A 19,982-nucleotide genomic window follows, 5' to 3' on the forward strand; every position below is an offset into this window, starting at 1 on the left:
AGAGCTGATATAACACTGAAAAACTAGGAAGCAGCGACACAAACAAAGGTAGATTCCAAAGGAACCAGCGAAGAGCTGAAAGTAGCTGCCTCTGACGAAAAGGATAGCCCTTTTTTTTAGTAACCCACCTGGTTGACCCAATTGCCTCTCAAGCATGAGCATGTATGATTTTTGATAAAAATAAAAATGAAATAAAGAAAAGGTACCTGGTACCATAGGTATACAATAGGGACCCAATTTTAGATAGGGAGGTGGGCTCTGAGCTGAGAGTTGAAGGCTGAGCAGGGTTAACTAGACAAGAGGAGGGAACAGCCGATGCAATGTCCTGGAAGGAGGGAAAGGAGGGTGCCTTAGGGAAGTGAAAGATAAGGGAGGCCAGGGGAGAGCCCAGCGGAGAGGAGGCTGCGGGGGTGGGGGAAGGAACCGTGCAGAGCTGTGTTTTGAAAAGGTCTTCCCTAGAAGGGGCCAGAGTAGAGGGCATGAGACCAGCTAGAGGCAATTACAGAAGTCACTGTGAGAGCCGATGGTGCCTTGCACCAGGGCGGTGGTAAGGAGGAGGGAGGAGGGAGGGAATGGATTCAAAACTATTTGGGAGGAAGAACTGATATTACCAGATGACAAACTGGGGCGTGTGAGAGGAAGGGAGGTTGGGGTTCCTGGGTTGCTGGTGTTGTTGACAAAACCTTTCTATGGATGAGAAAAGGAGATTTTTTTTAAAAAACTGGGTAGCAAGCACTCTTAACAACATGGAAAAAACACAGCACACTATTGTTTGAGGGCCACAGAGAAAGCACCCCAAGAGAAACTTACTCCACGCCTCCTGGAAACAGATGATATTGACTCCACACATTGCAGCCACCTCTACTATGGTCTCTATGCGTCTGTGAAGGGCAGAGACCTGGCAATTTAAAAATCAAGGATTAGAACCCATTAGTTCTATTGGCTGAGGCCTTTTTTAGAACTCATCGCAATGCATTTGGCACAACCACCCTCATCCAACGAGCTGCAAGAGGATGAGCAGGGTGGGGAAGTTCTGATATTTCATACTGTCATCAGGTCCAAAATCTGCCACAAAACGGGGAGCTGCAGAGCCTCTGGGGTCCCCCACACACTCAACGCTGCCTTTCCGAGCCTCGGTTTCCTTGTCTAGAGAATGGGGAGAACTGCCTGCCTTGTGTGCTGCTTACTGTAAGACCAGGACCATTCCCTGCGGAAACTGTTCCCTCGCCCCAGGATACAGTCCCCTTTCCACCACCCTGCATTCAAGGTTTTGGGGATGCCTCGTCCTGCCACTTTTATTTTTGTGTGTACCTTATCATCGAATGACTTGCCTTTCCCAGCTGTGCCCTTGGCCAGGAATGTGCTTCCTTCCCCCACTCAATCCTCCTCCCTGGATGGGGAGGATTATCCATGTCATGTGTCACTCACAGAGGGGAGACTCTCCCAGGAGTATTGAGGTACCTCTGTGCTCCCCAGCCTACGTGTGCCCCTTTGGTGGTGTTGTTCCCATTGTGCTGTCATGTTCTTCCACTGTCTGTCGCTCCCATGACCCCATGAGCTCCTTCAGAGCAGGGGGAAAGTGTCCTCATCTTCTCTGTGTCCTCAGTACAACAGCTGGCTCCCAGGAGACAGTCGGAAGTGTTTGTTCAAAGAAAGACCGGAGGAACCAGGCTGAAAACCCAGAGAGCACAAATTTTTTACAGTGCTCTCTATCTCCCCTGTGAGACTGCACGCCAGGGCCCCACAGATGTTCCCGGGGCAGGGAGCAACAGTAGGCAAAAAGTGCTTCTAGGCGTTTTGGGGCTGAAAACAGCACCCTTGCCCTTGACGACCTGACAATCTGGGACAGTCGAGGACACTTGTTCACAGTCAACTAACCTGGAGACAAAAAGTGAACAGAGAACCAGAAATCTTTTAATCCAACAAAAGCTGAGGAAGAACCAACGTGAAAGACAATGCAGAACCCAACCTGGAATCCAACTGACCTTAGGTTTCTCTAGAATCCCTGAGAATTCTCAAGCATGCTCTATCTGGAGATACGTCTGCAGAGAAAGCCTGGAAAGTTTGAGCAGCTAGAGGAAAGTGGTGAAGTGTATACAAGAAACCACCTGCGTCCGTGAAAACATATTTCTTTAGGGAAATACAACGTGCCATCACATTGATAGTAATAGTAAGATCATAAGCAAATGCCTGTCATAGTCCTGCAACCCTGCAGGCACCATCAGCTGACAGACATCTGAGTATAGTGAGTCTCGCCCTTAGGAACAAGGCAGAGAAACACATCAACGAACGGATGGGTCCTGACTGGTGTGCATTGGCAAGTGGCCTTTTGGCAGGAGACTGAGAGGCAGAGTTCCCTGGAGAAAGCATGAGCCAGCCAAAAGGGCACCATCTCAACTGGTAAATGGAACAATGGATCAATCACAGGAGAGGAAGTGAGGGGTAGGTGGAAAGGACAGGGAGGAGCGAGAGGAAGGCAGAGAAAGGGGAGGAGCCAGAAGAGAAAGAAGAGCCAGAGACACAGGGAAGGCGGGTGGCTAGGGCCGAAGTATCTGGATGACCATCTGACCACTCGATGTGCTTGCGGACCTCGAGTGAGTGGCCAGCAGGGCACTGTTGGGTGTGTTCAAAACACAGAATGGGCCATGGCCTGTTTATGTATTTACGGTCAAAAGAGGCTGCACCTGTTTCGCCACAGGGGCATCTGCAGGCAGGGGAGTTCTGTTCTGAACAAGCCCCACACGCACGGTCCGAGGTCGCCTCAGCTGCTCCTCTGCGGCCTCGAAGGCGTAGCCCTGCAGCTCAAAGTCCCTTTCGGAGGCGAATTCGAAAGCCCTGCTGGGCAGGTCTAGCTTCCTAAACGGGCAGGAAAGAAGAGGGGAGATGATTTGCATGAGGCGTGCGGAATTTAAAATTTCCCCAACCCCACAGTCTTTCATCGGGTAGAGAAGAGGTGCTGCGTCCTGGTTAGAAGGCAAACGGAGCAGCCAGTGCCAGAGCATGGGGAGTTGGAGCGGGGCCTGGCAGAGAGCGGGGGGCCTGCCTGGCTGGGCGGGAACGAACACCGCACAACACACACGGAGTGTGGACTTCGTCAGTCACTGGGGAGATTTCAGCAGCGGGGTGGCAGTGGTCAGGCCTGGCCAAAGGAGGAAGCAGGGTGAGGGGTGGGAGCGGCAGGTGACCCGTCGAGAGTTGACCTTTTAGAGATGCTGAAATCGGTGGGGATTAAAGTCTCAGCGGTCAGCACAGAAGTGAGGGAATGGATGCCCAGACGAGTTCTAGATACGGCTGGGTGGAAAGGCCAGGGCTGAGGCATGAGGGAAGGCCCTGTGACCCTTCACCACCAGGGACTGCAGGTCTCCAGTGTCCCCACTGTCCTGTTTTGCTGCTGCTCCTGCCAGAGAACGGGGCTGGTGTGTGTGTGGAGAGTGTTCCATGCACGTGCTGGGGCTTGGTGGGGGCCCAAGTGTCCAGACCAAAGGCCCAAGCACTCATCCTGGTTTGTGGTTTATTAACAAAGGCAAGTGGATTATTTACAAAACCTCCCACTGAAGTAACCATTGGCCAAACATCTCTGGTGCCTGTTGTGCCCAGGACGGAGGCCAAACCCACAGGGGGATGGGGGCTTGACCCCTGGCCAGGAAGGCCTTACCATCTAGGGATGAGATGGTTATGAAATACCCAGAGAACACATCAAAAAATAACCTGACAGCCATTATCTAATAATAATATTTCCCTCCTACTTTAAGTCACTTTCTTAAAGATGTTTCTTTCAAAATCACAGCCCTGTCAGCCCAAGCCCCCTGTCGCCGCCCCCTGCCAGGCGGTTTCCATGTGATCTCCTTGACAGCTCAGCGCTGGGTTCCACCCCTGACAATCAGCCTGCTTTTCAACTAGTCAGGGTTCTGTTAGCTTCAGCAGGTTGGAAATAACAGCAAGTGCCCCCAGCAGTGCCCACACTGTGCCTTCTCTTGCCGTGACTGCCTCAGAGATGGTCCTCCTGCCCTCAGGCGGCAGGGCCCCCCATCTCGGCAGGCCTCCACCCCAGGTTAAGTCTCTGTGTTGGACAGGAGGAGAGAAGGGTGTGTTTGTTTCCCCTAAGGCCTATGGGCCAGGGAACCGGACTGCCCTTTGAGAGAGCTCCTGGCAGCCCCACCCTCCGCCTGAGGTCTCACCCCAGGAAGATATCAGGCAGATGAGGTCTTGTTTTGGGTTTGCGAGCCCTGCTATAACCATCACTTGGATGATGTCCCTCAGTCTCTGGTCATCTCTCCCCATCCAGCCCACAGCTGTCTGCTCTCCCCATCTTTCCACAGCCATCAGCCTCATTATTCCAAGATATACGACCTTCCTGCCTCCTCACCATCTATGCTGAGTGCTGCCTCCATCTTTGTACCTCCCCAGTTCCCTGCGAGGTTTCCCCACCCTGCTCTGAAACAGGGGGCCCATCGCTGAGTCTTGGGGAACCCAACCAACCTCGAGCCCCATTCCATAAACATGTGCTGTGTCTACCAAAGGCTTGTCTCGGGGATGTGGTGAGGCACAGATCAGCCATGGCCCAGGAGGGGCGGAGACCAGCAAATGAGCCACGACTTCACTGGGGGGAGGGGGAATAGGAGGGGTGGAGGATCTGTGCTGCCCACTACCCTCCCTTGGTCCCCAGAGTTGGCTTTCTGCCCCTCTGCCCCTCATCCTGCTACTAAGGGCCCCACCTCTCACTTCCAACTTCAAGGAAAGCCCACTACTTAGCCCCAAGACACCCTCCCGCCCCACCCCTTCCGCTGGGCCCCCACATCTCCGCCCAGGCTCAAGGCAGACCTTGCCTGAGGGAACTCAGCTCCTGCTTCTTCAGTAACCTTTCACTTCTGGAACTTCATCTTTCCCCTTCTAATGGCTCTTTACCATCAGCATTTTAAATAATTAAACTAGAGCTTTGTTATGAAAGAAACACATATTCATGGGAGAAAAAAAAAAAATCGAACAGTGGAAAAGGGTATCAAAGGAAAAATGAGTCTCCCTCTCCGTCCCATCCCTTAGCCCCAGTCCTGAACTTCGGAGATGACCTCTCTTAACAATGTTTTATGTACCTTCCCGATATTTTTCTTTCTGTACGTGTTTTATAAATACAATAGCATCAGTCTGTATATTCTGCTCTCCCACCTGCCTTTTTCACTTAACAATACACATGGCTTGGACATCTCTGTCCGGCATAGACCCACCATATACACCACTAAAGCTGATTGAGTCTCTCCCATTAAAAAACTAGGGAAAAAAAAAAAGGACGGGGCGGGGGGCGGGGGGAGAACAGGTTCTACACAGGTCCCTTTTATTACCTCACTTGCTCTCTCTCCCCTCCCCTCTGCTGGAAGCTTCCTTGCAATCTTCACCTGCCACACCTTCCTCAGCCCCTGTTCTCAGGCCCCCACGCCCCACCTTGAGCCACCAGCCTTCTGGTTGCTAAAGCCAGCAGACTCCCTGCTGTCCTCATCCTACTAGATCTCCTTATGCCACCAGACACTCTGACCCTGTCCCACTCAGCATCCTTGCTACCCACCCTAGGGTCCCCTACCACTGCATCCTGGCCTCTAGAATCTCCCACAAAGCCTCTGCTTCCTCTGGCCCCTTTAGCACCAGGTTCTCCAGAATCCCACTCTGCACTCCCTCCTCCTTCACCTGGAATAATCATCTCTGGGACAACCCCAAGCTCTGCCTCCCTGCTGAGGCCCATCTCCTCATGGTCCCTGTAGTCGGTTGAACTGTGGCCCCCAAAAAGATATGTCCATATCCTAATACCTAAAACCTGTGAACGGGACCTCATCTGGAGAAAGGATCTTTGCAGATGTAATTAAGGATCTCAAGATAAGGCTATCCTGAATTATATGCGTGAGCCCTAAATCTAGTGACTAGTGTTCTTATAAGAGATGCCCAGAGGAGAGACATAAGGAGAAGGCCATGTGAAGACGGAGGCAGAGATGGGAGTGATGCTGCCATAAGCCAAGGAATGCCAGAAGCTACCAGAAACTGGAAAAGGCAAGGGAGAATTCTCCCCCGGGGCCTCTGGAGCAGTATGGCTCTGCCAACACCTTGATTTTGTACTTCTGGTCTTCAGAACTGTGAGAACAAACATCTTTTGGTTTAAGCTACCAGTGTGTGATAATTTGTTACAGTAGCCCTAGGAAGCTAACAGCATTCCCCATCCAATTCACCAGCCTTTCCCAAAACTGCTTCTCATCAGGTGAATCCACCAGCCATCTGAGTGTGCAAACCAGAAGCTGGAATGATCCTGCCTCCTCTGCCACACCTGCTAGCCACGCTGTCCACTGACCTCCCTGAGACCTCTGGAACCCTTCCTCCTCTCCACCCTCAGACACTCTGTTTGCTTTAGGCCTCCTCATCCTTCACCTGTCCTTTTCAAATTCTTGAAAGGCTCCCATCACCATCAAGACAAGTCCTGCTGCCTCAGCATGGCATACAGAGCCCCCAGGACTCACCCCAGCTACTCCTGCCTCCCCCCTCGGGTGAACCCTACAGTACTCTACACCCACAGTCTCCAAATGAGCATGTCCCCTGGTGTCCGGGCCTTGGCCTAGAATACCTGAACCCTTCCTGTCTCCAAAAGAACTCCTCCATCTCCTTCAGGTTGCAGCTGAAGCGTGGCGCCTCTGGGATGCCTTCTTGACCTGCCCCAACCTTGTACATGTAGATTCTCTAGCTCTCCCTGCATCTTTCTCTCACGATACAGGATAACCATTCAAAGAAAGTCCCCTGAGGGTTGCAACAATGGCTTACTCATCCTTGTATCCCCAGTGCCTGAGACAAAAATAAACGCTCAATAAATGTTTGTTGAATGAACAAATGCTTCTTGGTTCTGGCTGTCTTAAAATTGAGAGTTGATGTTCTTCGGGGATTTCATCTGTCTGGCAGAGGCAAAGGCCTATTTAGCTCATTCATTTAGCAAACGCTTACTAAGCATCATCTTTGTGTTGGGCAGAACAAGTCACAGGAGAGAAGGTGGACTTGTGTGGAGTGCAAAGGGAGTCCAGGGGAGGGGCTGAGGATTCAGGCTCCACCGGGCCGTCACAGAGGCAGCCATGTCCAAGTCAGGCTGTGAGGACTGAACTGGAGTTTAAGTGGGAGAAGATGTTTTAAATGATTCATTTCCTACTTTAGTTTGCAATCCCCTTTATAGCCAAATCCTACTCTATCACAAGAACTGAACAAGTACAAAGGTTTATGCCCTAGAAGTAAAGCCTGGAAGGGCTCAGTGCTGAGTGGAACAGACCAAGAAAAGGAAACAAGAAAAAGAGGAAATGGGGAGCCACTTACTCAGTTACTGTGAACCAAGCCCCAGGATGAGGCCTGGCAGTCACTGGTCAATGGACGTTGGTCCCAATTTACCACCCATTATAATCCCTCCCCACACCTAAGCGACCCAAATGCTCATGTAAAGCCCTTCTTGCAAGGTAGTCCTTACCCTGTTTTCTAGCATGTGCCCTAGTCAATCACCTATGTGGGAAACTTATTTCTCTTTTCCTGCTTTGCCTCTCCCTGACACTCATGAGCCCTCTATCTCTTTTCCCAGGAGAACATACCCACCTCACCCTTCAAACAAACCTTTTCTCATCCCTGGAACTGTAGCTTGAGACACTCCTTGCTTTAAGACACCTTCTTGACATCTTCTTTGGGAGCCTCAACTCTAGAAGACTTTGCCCATGATAAACCTTGATAAGGTTCGGTAGAAAGTGGTATTCCAGCCTGAGCACACTAGAGAGGCCTTGAAGGTCATCCAGTCCTGGTACTCCTCTTTGGGTATGATGAGCCCTTTCTGACCAAATTCAGTACCCCTCCCACCCCCAAAGATGGTTATTCTACCTTTATCATCCACTAGCTGTGAAAACACCTTTGTATTTGAGGTCTGACCTCCTTACAGTAACTCCACAGCAGCTGGAAGATGGGAAGCACTGATCCAATCAACACCCTCATGTTTACAGTGAGTTGATCAGATTCTGCCTCAAGGTCACTGCCAAGGTCAGGAAGCCTGCCAATTGGCAAGGAAGTGGGAGGACATTTAGTTAGGAGTTGAATGGGGTCAAAGTTTGGATTTCCTTCTAAGAGCCATGGAAATCTCTCATAGACTTTTAAGCAAAGGAGCAACAGGATATGATTTACAGTTTCTGGTTGCGAAAAGAAGACTGAATAGAAACCAGAGTAGAAGGAGAAGTATCTTCCAACTTTGTATACCCAGTCTCTGCAGTGCACTATCTCCAGAAAGCCCTAGTGATGCACAAGACTGGCTGGGAGTGGGAACACATTTGTACTAAGTGTGGTAACTAACTTCTATTGCTTGCCAAGTGGGAAAGTTTCCTTGGCCAACCAGATTCAGAAGGCTTCTATCTCCAAGAGTCCACCAGAGGCTGGTCACTGCAGGAAGGAGGAGCTGGGGCTGGACAATCAGTTGATCTGCCGGGGGCTCTGGCTGGAGGCACTGACTGGGATAGACATCCAGAGTACAGGCTTGGACCTGGGGAGAACACCGATCACTGGAAGCGGGTCAGAAGAGTTAGGTGGCCACAGAGAAAGCCTCAGGGAGTAAAAAGCCCATCCTTTCTCTTCTAGATCCAGGTAACTGGAGAAGTGGCTTGTAAAGGTCACGCTGCCGTTGTGCAATGCCTGAGCACCCCAGAACTTCATATCTAGGCTTCGTATGGTCTCTGCTAGCCCACTCAGGACTTCATTGACTCCCCCAAAGAGCCCTTGAGATGCTGAAACAGTCATCACGGTCCCCCGAACCCACGCTCGCTGTCCACAACCCTCCGCCCCAGCCTCCGGGCCCCAGACCTGGTCTCCTTGCCATAGAGAATGCGTTTCACCTCCCGCAAGTCTGCGGGCTGCAGGTGCTTCTCCAAGCACTGCTCCAGCGACTCCCACTCAGGTCCCGCCATGGCTGAAGTCCGCAAAGGCCGAAGTCCAGGCCCAAACTGCCTGCCCTTTATCCGAAGGGGGAGGAGTCAGAGGAGGAGACAGCCAGGCCCGCGCACAAACTCGCCTCTCTCCTAGCGAGCCTTCTGCACCTGCAAGTCTCTCGTGAGGGCACGCCCTCTCCTCGCGCCTCCCCAGCGCGCAGCCAATCAGCACCCCAGGGCTTCGCGGGTGAGCCCGCCCCCGCCCTGCCATTGGCGCCTCGTTCGGCACGCGCCGGGACACGCCCCCTCCATGGCAGGGCCGCTTGGATCCCTCGCGCGTCTGGAGCCCACTGCGGGCCCGGCTTACGCCCTTCCGTCGCCCTCGGAGGCCCTCGTGCCGGTTCCCAGGGCGGTTCTGTTGCCCTCTCGCTCGCCTTTACGTTCCACCTCTCACCTGCCCCGAGATGTCGGAGCGGGACCCGGTACCTGGAGAGGCGGTGAGGGATGCTGCGGCGGCGCGGGTCTGAGGTCCAGGGCCGGCGCGTAGCAGCGCCTCTTCCGCCCTAACGCACCCCCGCGGGGCCTTCCCCCGCCGCGACTTCGGTCTCCGGTCCGTAGCATGGGGTCGGCAAGCCAGCTGGCTCACCGCATGGGACTGCGGAGGAAGATACGGGACGAGTTTCAGTATCCCGAGAGATAGGAGGCTGCCCCTCGGTCTTCCAGTGCCTATTATTTCTGAGAATTTATAACCCTGAGAGTCCCGGAGGCAGCGTGCTCCGACCCTGGAGTTCGGCGTTGGAGCCCTGGCCGCGCGGACGTCGCTTGAGCAAAAGGTCAAGTGATGCCATGCGCTTTCGTGAAGTTAATTCTGCAAAATGTTGGGTCCCCGCACAGCGGTTCACCCTCTGGACTCTTTGAACTCTGCCGTCTGCAGTGGCTGTGTCCACATGGGCACTTTGCCGGCAGAGGGGCACTTTAGACTGTTTTGAGATGGTAGGGGTGAGAACTCTCTTGTAGTTCCCTCCAATCCCGGTGGTGTTGCCCTCTCAGGAACCAAAAAAGATCCTCTTTTCAGCCCAGCCGAGAATTAGGACAGCCTAACTCTGACAGGCATAATGGTGAAGGAACAAGTCCGCCCAAATCCTGGTTTAGCCATTTGCAAACCTTGTGACCTCAGGGAAGTTATTAAGACGCTTGGGGCTTCTGCTGCTTTATCTGTAAAACAGGAATAAAACTACCTTGCAGTGTTGTTGAAAAGTAAGATAAGCACAGAGAGAGCTAAAAGTAGGTGTTGTAGGGCCAAATACTTTAGATGTGTTATGTGGGCCACTAACTCAACTTTTGGTCATTGTTTTGATAAATGTTAACTGGCACTTTCCAGTATCTGATGGAGCTGGCTGGCTGTTCAAGAATGCAAACTTTGAAGGCTTTTGGACATAAGGTTCTGAGATAAGGACAATACACAGACAAACAAGATCTCGTACCTCTTCATGATTTAAGTTAGGGACACACTTGTAACTATGGCAGATTTAAATAATTTGATATGAAAAAGGTACACAATATGCTATGGAGCTCAGAGGAAGCTTTGAGTTCTGGCCTAGAAAAGGAAATCATTTAAGGCCCCAGGGAAGAGGCCTCATTGTTGACTCAAAATGCCTCAGAGGGAACTTGAACCCCCGCTTCTCAGACCTGCTCTTATCTTCTGTATGGTATTTCCTATTTTAGTTAATGCCTTCACTGCCCACTCATTTGCCAAGGCTTTGGAAGTCATTCTCAGCTCCTTTATGTTCTTTCTTTCTCCCATACAATCAAGCATCAAGTTCTGCTAAATGTATCTCTTGAATTTTGTGAAAATCCTCCCTCCCACCTCATGCCTACAATCATGTCATCTTTCGCTTGAATTGTTACCAGTCTTCTAACTTACCTCTGCTATCTACCTGTAGTTGTCTTTTTAAAACTAATAGCTTACCATCCTTTGTACTCTTTCATTCAATGTCTCCCTACCTGGAATGACCGTTCATCTTCCGTTTTGTGAACTCCTACTCATCCTCCAAGATGCAGCTCAAATATCACCTCCAATGGAAAGTCTGCTCCAATTTCTCCAGAAATATTGGACTCCACTAACCCTCTATCGGAACACTTATCAAACACTATTGTGTAATTATTTCTGGGCTCTGGGCAGGAACTGAGTCTGATCTATTTTTGTATCTACAGGGCTTTGGACTGTTAAAGGAATTAATTCTGATGAGATCAAGGACATTCATTAAGGCGGTGACATTTGAGCTTGAACTTGAAGCAGTAGAAACTATTATTACTATTTAAATTGCTTAATCCATCTTTCTCTCTTTTTAGGTGACAGGTCATTCATCCTAGGCTGTTATAAACCAGGCTTTCACAGATATGAAACACTTGAGTAGGATTCAAAAAGCTATACTAAAATTGTTATATTTGCCCAATTTATTTTTCACTTTAGATAATAAGACACTTCATTAGATCCTTCTGTGGCAATCATTTTGAAAGACTTTAAGCTCTGCCCTAGTTTCTTTTTGAAATATCCAGCCAAACCCCAAAGGTTTTAACTGCATGTAAGCATACTAGAGTAAGGGACTCCTTCTTTTTGTGAAGACCAAGACAAACTCTTTCTCTGGCAACAGGGTGTGGTATATGGACATGTAATCATTTGGTAAGTGTATACAAACATGAACAGGAAGGATGGAATACACCGCAGCCTCAATATGGTGGTTAACCTCTGGAGAGGGAGGTAGGGGAATGGGCTAGAGGAATGAGAACCATCTGCTGATGTATAATATTTTAATTCTTTTTTTAAAAAAAAGAATTAAAAGATTAACATTTTAAAAATCTGGGTGTTTGTTAATATGCTTTCTTTATATTTGAAATATTTTATTTAAAAAAAGAGCCTTAGATCAGGAGTCAGGAAACGGCAGTTTAGTCTGGGTTCTACCATTAGCTCAGTTTTCCTGCTCTAAGAAAGGCAGGGGATGGTAGGGAGCTGGGAAGATAGTCTCTAGAGATAATCTAAGCCTTTCTTAATTCTAGTAAAGTATGATTCTAATACTCTAATCATATGTAACTTCCTCTATTTACACGCTTATCTGCGACGAAAGAATTTCATTATAGAGGCTGGTTTTATAGAAAGAGCTCATTTGTTAAAAATGTATTAGTGTCTATTTTTAGGTGTTACTTTTAAATTCACTAATGCATTAATTTTAATCCTTAGGAAAGGTACTTAAGGTACTGTGGGTTCTGCTCATCAGCATTTGAAGGCCTAAAATTTTATTATCGGCACTGGTGAGCAATGCTTGCAAGGGCTGTAACCCCAAAATCCCACCTGTCTGTCCTCTTTTCTTCTATGAGCCAGAGGGGCTGCTTGTGTCCTCATTAAGCATTTTACAGCACACAAAAGCATTTGCCTCTTTTTGTCCTGTTTTATCCTCCCAATAATACTGTGGCTTATGGGGTAAGAGTTCTTGGTATTTGTCAGATTTCCAAGTTAAACACAACACTTAACTGGAAATAAAAATATAGGAGCCAGTCTAGTCAAGGGTAGGAAAGATCTGGAGCGACTTTCTAAAGGCCCAATTTCTGGGTTAACTTGTTTCTACATGGTGTTTATTAGCTCCGAAGTCACAGTTCTTGCTTTGCTAGGGTTTATTTTATTGTTATTTTATTATCCTTATAGGAATTTAAGTGTCGCACATGAAAGAGTTTTGAAATAATGTACTCAAGCCAATTGAAAATGGATTTTGTAGCAGAGCAGGGCCAGACCAGCCAAAATGGTGGCATATGAGGTTTCTTTGTCTCCTTTTTAGCAGCTTGAACTTTTCGTCCCTTGTTTTCCTTTGAGATTTTTTTTTTTTTAAATATATGAGTTTTTTGCTTCTCCCCTCATGACTAGCCCTACTCATCCCTGCAAGGCCTTTATTCCCAGTAAACTTTCATAATTCATCTCTTTTTTTTGTAATCCATCTTAATGTTAGCTGAACAACACTCAAAAGCACTGATCAACTCCATTTTAGTAGGGTAGGAGACTGTTAAAGATCCTACAGAAGGAACTTTCTGATGGTAAAAGTATCAGACATGAGAAGAGGTCCTGAGAGAAATATTTAGATCAGGAGACCCCACCCTACAGGTAACATCATTCAATAACTTCCTTTTTTTTTTCTGGAATATGGCCTATCTGATGTATCTTATACATTCCTATTGCTACTTATACATTCTTTGTAAAGGCTTTTATCATCTCCTAGTTACTTCAACCAACTCTTTCTCAGTCTTCCTGTCTCCCAACTTCAAATTCCCCCTTGGTCTTGGTTCCCAGGGTGCTCTGTTCTTTAGTGGCACTCCAAGAATGGTATGGCATAAGGCCTCATCTCATACTATAATTCTTTCCTGTCTTATACTTTGGGCTCCAGCATTGTCAAACAGCTTCTAGTTGCACAAACATTCCACACCATTTAATGCCTCTGTTTTTGCTCAGCTCCTCTTCACCTAGATAATTCTTACCCAAACTCTAAGATTCAATTCAAATGTCTCCTCTTCAATAAAGCCTTTCCTGGCTTCTTCAGGCTTGCTTAAGTTTCCACGTCTGTGTTGCCTTAGTATTGAATCTGCTAAGTTTCTTGAGGATAGAGGTATGACATGTCTTTGAATCTACAGTGCTTTGCATATAACTGGTGCTCAATAAATAATTGTTGAACCAAATCGAACACCGTATTAGTATTTATAAATGTTTATATAATCACTTATCGGGTCTTTTTTACATATATTATCTCAGTAGCTGATTATTTAGCCTGCTTTTAAAAAAGACCACCCTTGACTGGCAGCTTCATAATCCTCTCCTTTCAGTAAGACTCTCAGCTGTCTTTGCACCGTGGTCATCGAGGACACAGGTAGTTCCAGTCCTTGAGTGACTCCCAACAGCAGTAGATAGTGGTGGAGGGAGTCTGCTCTCAGGATCTGCTTCATGTAGCACAGCTCTGTTTACTGGGAAGTCACTGGTTTAGTATCATGGTTCACCCCTCTCTGATTAGTCTCCTGGCCCATAGTCCTTTGAAGTTTGGTAGGATCCTTGGCCGTAATATTCTTGAGTTATAGATAATATATATCAGACTCCATTTTTAGAAATGTCCTAGCTATAAGTAACAGACAGCTGCCTACTTGTATTTTGAGGAACAGTACAATGTAACAGAAAGAACATTGAAATGGGTATATAAATAGGTTCTATTCCTGGTTTTGCTATTAGGTAATTGCCGCTTTAGAATTACTTGATACCTCTTCCTAATCTCCAAAGTTAAAGGCATTGTACTAATTCTCATAAATTCTATGATTTTATGATTGCTAGTGTTTGACATCTCTTAAGTATTGTAACAACTATTTGTTACATCAAGACCCTTAAAAAAAAAATCTGGATAGCAAGGGCAAGTAGAGCACATTTTGTCTAATACCTGGAGGAGAACTCCTTGGATTTTAGTGCCTTAATGCCAGGACTGGGCCTCACTTGTCTCGGAGTGCTACAGGTTCAGTGGGAATTGCATACTAAAAATATAAAGACTTGGGGTTCAGCCCTGGTTCTACCCTTTTTCAGCCATGTAACCATAGACAAGTCATGACCTTCCTAAGTCTGTTTCTTCATCTAATAATGAGGATAATAATACTCATTCCGCTTTCTTTGATTTGAAAGAATCAAAGTTAAAATATTTTTTAAAATCCATACAGTGTTATCTCTATAAGATCTTATCTTTAATCTAGGAAAATATGTTTGGATATAATATTCTCATGGGAAATCATAAACATACTATCCTTAATGTACTGGATACTTATTTTTGAGGCACGTTTCCAGTGGTAATATTGCTTTGCATTGAATCATTTATATTCTTTCCACCAGTTCTTCTGGTGATAAATAGTATACCTTTGAAAGACAAGTAATTTTGAGGAAGGCTACAGTCTGAGGCCATGAAATAAAGCAAAGCTGACTAGCCTAAGCTGAAATCTAGTCCATGACCCATCTCTAGTTTGTCATCATTTGGCCAGCAAACTAAAAAAAATAACTGGGGATTAAATGATTGAGCAGGTACATAGCTGTACATAACCTAAGGGTGAAACAGTGTATAGAAATAATTAGATATTTGTTAAGTATCATTAGGAATGCAAAATCCTAGGTTGAATTTTTGGGATCCAAATTTTATGAAGTATCAACATGATAAGTAAAGCTTTCTTTCTACCTCCTTCTCCCCCTAAAACAATTGCAAAAATATGCAATGGGCTTAGCAGCAATACATGTGGCATTTAAGCTCAATGTGAGTGAGTTATGGCTGCCCAAAAAGCTGATATAGTCTTCGGTTGCATTATGAGAGGCATAGTGTCCAGAACAACAGTGAGGCAACTACTCTACTCTTTTCTATGCTGACTAGAGAACACCTGAAATTAATCTATCTATGGGCTGGATATGAAGCATATAGATCATCTTGAATACATCTAGAAAAAAAACAGATGATGTTGGTGAGAACATTTAACAACAGCAATAACAACAAATAGTTGAAAGCACTGAGAATATTTATCCAGCAAAACAAAGCATACAAACTCAGGAACGATATTGTTATTCAGATGTCCAAAGGGAACATGTATAGAGGTTTATATTTGTTCCATATGGCCCTAAGGAGAGGAGCTGGGGTCAGTGGATAGAAATTCAAGGAAGCATATTTCAGTCCGAAACAGTTATTTCCAACAGGTGATTCAAAAGATAAAATAGGTTGCCTCTGCAGGCGGTGAGTTCCCAATCATTCCAGCTGTTCAAGTACTGTCCAAATGACCACTTGGTGGGAGTGTTGTAGAGGAAAGTTAGTCATCAGATGGGTAGTTGAATCAGACAGTCCGTGGTTTGTATATATTGCTTTAACATGAATCAGAAAAAAAAAGGGGGGGGATATGAAATCCAGAGAACAGACCATGAAACAGTACAAGACAGACAGTTCGATATATCAAGAAATGAAAGTCAAGAAGTGTAATCTTACTGAAGAACCAGGTGTTGGGAAGATTGTAGTAGTAGTAGTGGTAGTAGTAATAGTAGTAGTAGTAGAGGTGGTGGTGGCGTAGCAGTGTAGTAGTAGTGTATTTGTTTGGTTTAGTTGGTTTTAAAGGAAAAGGGCCACTTTTATTGCTAGTATGTGTGGACTAGATTCTAGTGACAGGAGTTCTGGTCCCAGAATCAGAGGATGAAACAACTCTCTTATGGTCATAAAGAGTAATTTCAATTTGGAAGTAGTTGTATCTGGGGCTCGATTAAGAAAAAAAAATAACTATGAGGATTACAAGATTAAGCAGGTACACAGCTATACACAGCCTAAGGGTGAAACAAGTATATAGAAAGAATTAGATATTTGTTAAGCCAGGCCAAAGAGACCTGTGATCTGTACTTTACCATCTCTAGCTAGCTGGCATCTGGAAATCCTTAACACTGAAGCAAAGTAGATTTTGTGCTTTGAGAGGCTGTGTTGTGTGCTAATTATCCATTATGGAAGACTCGCAGTATTGTAATAATGTATCAGGTTCTCGGCCTCACCAATAACTTTACCACTGGCAAGTCCTGTCCTTAGTCCCAGATCTGAGTCTTTACTGAGTCAGATCTCAACCTTGCTGCTAGCTCTGCCTGAATTAATGCCCCAAATCGAATAACTAGTCTGCCATGTTTGGGGGATTAAGCCTTCTTGCACTCCAGTTCAGTAATTGAAGCTATGTTTTATTTCCTTAAAACCAAGTCTCTCTCTGGCATCCCAGTGCATTGTCCCCTTTTAAACTTAACACTGCCGAAGACTTGAATCTGGGTTTTGAGTTTCATTCTGGTTGCTTGGCCTTGCTAGTTCTTGCTGGACTCTAACACAGACAACTTCCTGGACTGCTGCTGCTAAATCTCAGGGCCCCAGAGGCTTACCTTTGGTATCTGTGGGACTTTCAGGTACAGGCTTTAATTGTCTAAGGATCAGGTCCCCCTTCATCATCAAGAGCCTTCCTTACAGTCCCAAGTTTCCCCTTGATCAAGGGAGTTGGTCTGACTATGCCCTCTGCACCTGGATAGCCTAACTGATATTGGTCTTCGCCCTGAGCTGTCTACAGAAGGCTGTCTCCCATACTCAGCCTCTGCAGCCACTAGCCAACAAAACCTTCTCGAACCTGGTACCATGTGTCTTGCTGGACTTCCAGGCCATGCTCTGGGCTCCCCAGCCCCATCTCTGTTAACTTAATTGGGTACTTTTCCTGTGCAGACTCCAGAGAGTGAGTTTCGGCAGTCCATGGCGGGCTGCACAGTTTGCCTCAAAGGATCTTATAGCCATTTAATATTCATTCTCTTCATTGGTTAGTTTTATAAAGATGTGTTGAATGTGCCAGATACTCTGCCAGGCCCTGTGGTCAAACATGAATAAGTCATATGGTGCTTGCTCTCATAATCATAATAATAATGGCTTCTATTTCTTGAGCACCTGCTATGGATCAAGCACTATGCTAGGCCTATAAGTGACAGACTGCATAGGGAACGGGAAATGTGCTGTGAAGGGGTAGGAGGAAAATCTGAGTAGTTTGTATTACATCCGTTGGGGTACAGATAAAGCACATTGTTAGTGCTTAAACAGTAGCTGTGTTTACAATATTAGGTAATAACCTTACCAAAAGTGCCACGCAGGTCCAGAGGTGGGATGACAAACATCTGAGCGAGAAGGATGTGTGGAGGACGCAGGAAGATCAGTCCAAGAAGGAAAAGCAAGACTGCAAGCAGAAAAAGGTGGTCATTGCACAGTAGCCAGTCTGTCTGGAACACCAGGGTAGAGAAAGGGTTGCACTGCACCCATGCGTGGGAAGATATCTAGAGAGTTCTAGAGACAAGCATGCTAAAGAAAGACTCTAGCCATGAAACCCATTGCTATATTCACAGAGGAAAATGATTGCGTGAAGTTGTAAAAACCGGAAGGATAAGAAAAGCCTGAAAATTATCCAATTAAAGGAAGGAAGATTGCAGACTGCTTAGTCACCTGAAGAGAGAGAGTAGCCCTTACAAAATGAAAGGAGATGATTACATCACTTAAGTGGGCATTGATCAATGTGTTTGGCAGGACAAGTGGAAATGTTTTTCTCTTAAATAATTCAAGCCTGCAGCCTTCCAACCCAGTTTAAGATAGTATAAACGTCTACTATATATAAATGTGTATGGTGTTTCAGTGGTGAATGAGTAGAATTTAAAGGAGGAATAAGAAAACTTACTGTCTGTATTCAACTGAGAGTGCATGAATAAAACCCCTGACGGTAAATACACAATAGCCTTCAGTTGAACCTGTTATATAAAGAGAAGGAAATCCATTTGCTTGTTGACATGGAGTGTAACACACTTAGACCATATAATAATATTATAATCGGAGGGAGTCAAGCCTGATGAGTTAAAGCCATTTCTATTTCTAACATTCTGTATTTCTATAAGGTAGACTTAATTCAAAATCTATGACAAATTGTCTGGCTAGTTGTCCATATTTTCCTCAGTATTTTCCTGAATTAATCGATACAGAAAGTGATGGGGAAACAAATGAAATTATAAGAGTATTAAAGTTATGACCATATACAATAGGATTACATAGTAATAATACCATTTAACTAATAAATTTCCCATCCATTGGGAAGCAGTGTTCTTATTTTATCAGAAGCAGCATGGTACAGTAGTAAAATCATAAATTTTTAAAGTTTCAGTTTGCTATGTATTAGTTTCATAACCCTGAGCGAGTTACTTCACTTTTCTGGACCTTCTTTTACTCCCTAGCATAAGATGATAGTATAGTACTTGCTTGTACGGCTGCTTCGAGGATGAAATGAAAAGCAGGTCTGTGAAATAATTAGCAATGCGATGCCCCACTCTGGGTAGGGCACCCCTTCCCCACAGTGATATTGCCACTCATCAGAATATTTGGAAAGTCTGTGGCACAACCTCTGGAATAATCTTAGTGGTGGTACTCAAGGAATCTACTGGTTTTTTGAGGGTAGATTTTATTTTTTTAAAAAAGTTAACTCAGAGCTAAGTTAATGAGTAATCAGGATGGAGATGTTAACAAAGGGTGATAATAAAGTTTGGATTGTTGATTGACCCTGAAAGCAACTCCAACAGAAAAGTTCCAGAAAAGTGTTGAGCAAAAGCAGCATTTTTGGAATCAGTTTTGGGTAGATAAGTTCGTATGTACTTAAACTTCAGCTTCGTTACATTATAATCACACTTCATTTCTGTGGCAAGGATGATGCAAAACAGAATTGTTAACAGAGACTCGCAGAAGGTTAGGAGAAAATGAAACCATAGAAAATGCGTAGAGGCTGTCCTACCAGCACAGAGTTCATTAAAATATTTAAAATTCTTTCTGTAAATACTACTCAAGCCTGGGTGCTAACAATTTTTAAAGTCTCATTTATAAAGCGTATTATATTAAGGCCTATTACATTCTCCCAGAGCAGAGCAGTCCTACTTAGTCTTCAACTCAGTCTTCCTGTAAATGAATTTATCTTCCTGTTACTAACATCCTTCTTCCAGGTTCCCAGACGTAAAAATTTATCTGATTCTTTTTTTCTTACATTAAACCTATTACTGTCTACGGCCATGCCACCCTGAGCAAGCCCGATCCTGTCTGATCTCAGAAGCTAAGCAGGGTCAGGCCTGGTTAGTACTTGGATGGGAGACCACCTAAGAAGACCAGGTGCTGTAGGCGTAAAAAATAAAAATAAAATAAAAATGAAAAAATAAGGGATTGTAAACTGACAAGGTCCTTGCAATCTGTGAGGTCGACCAAAGGTTGCCTCGCCTAAAAAAAAAAATTAAAATTAAAAAAACCTATTACTATCATTTCTGCTTTAGAAATGCCTTGCATTCTGTCCCTTTTTCAATCTTACCGCATCTACCATCATCACCTTCTGGATCTTGCCTGGATCACTATGTTAGCTGGAAGCTAATTTCTCTGATTTCAGTGTTGTTGTCTTCCAATAGAGCCTTTTTAGGTTAATACTTTTAGATTAATTTTCCTAAAATAACACTCCCATCTT

General features: G+C 45.6%; 1 protein-coding gene and 1 pseudogene across 1 annotated transcript in view; one reads left to right on the plus strand and one right to left on the minus strand.

The window, feature by feature from the left end:
• The window catches only part of UPB1 (beta-ureidopropionase 1), a 28,554-nt gene extending 19,549 nt beyond the window's left edge, over nt 1–9,005 (minus strand). The window contains exons 1-3 of the mRNA XM_011356087.1: nt 8,842–9,005; nt 2,685–2,856; nt 811–898 (exon numbers count right to left, since the gene is read on the minus strand). Coding sequence (XP_011354389.1) covers nt 811–898; nt 2,685–2,856; nt 8,842–8,945 — 364 coding nt within the window. The 5' untranslated portion in view covers nt 8,946–9,005. The remainder of the gene's footprint in view (nt 1–810; nt 899–2,684; nt 2,857–8,841) is intronic.
• Nucleotides 9,006–19,532: 10,527 nt separating this feature from the next.
• Nucleotides 19,533–19,651, plus strand: LOC111737126 (annotated as a pseudogene).
• Nucleotides 19,652–19,982: the final 331 nt, after the last annotated feature.

This window comes from Pteropus vampyrus, unplaced genomic scaffold (genome assembly GCF_000151845.1).
Source record: "Pteropus vampyrus isolate Shadow unplaced genomic scaffold, Pvam_2.0 Scaffold23, whole genome shotgun sequence".
Taxonomy (NCBI): Eukaryota; Metazoa; Chordata; class Mammalia; order Chiroptera; family Pteropodidae; genus Pteropus; species Pteropus vampyrus.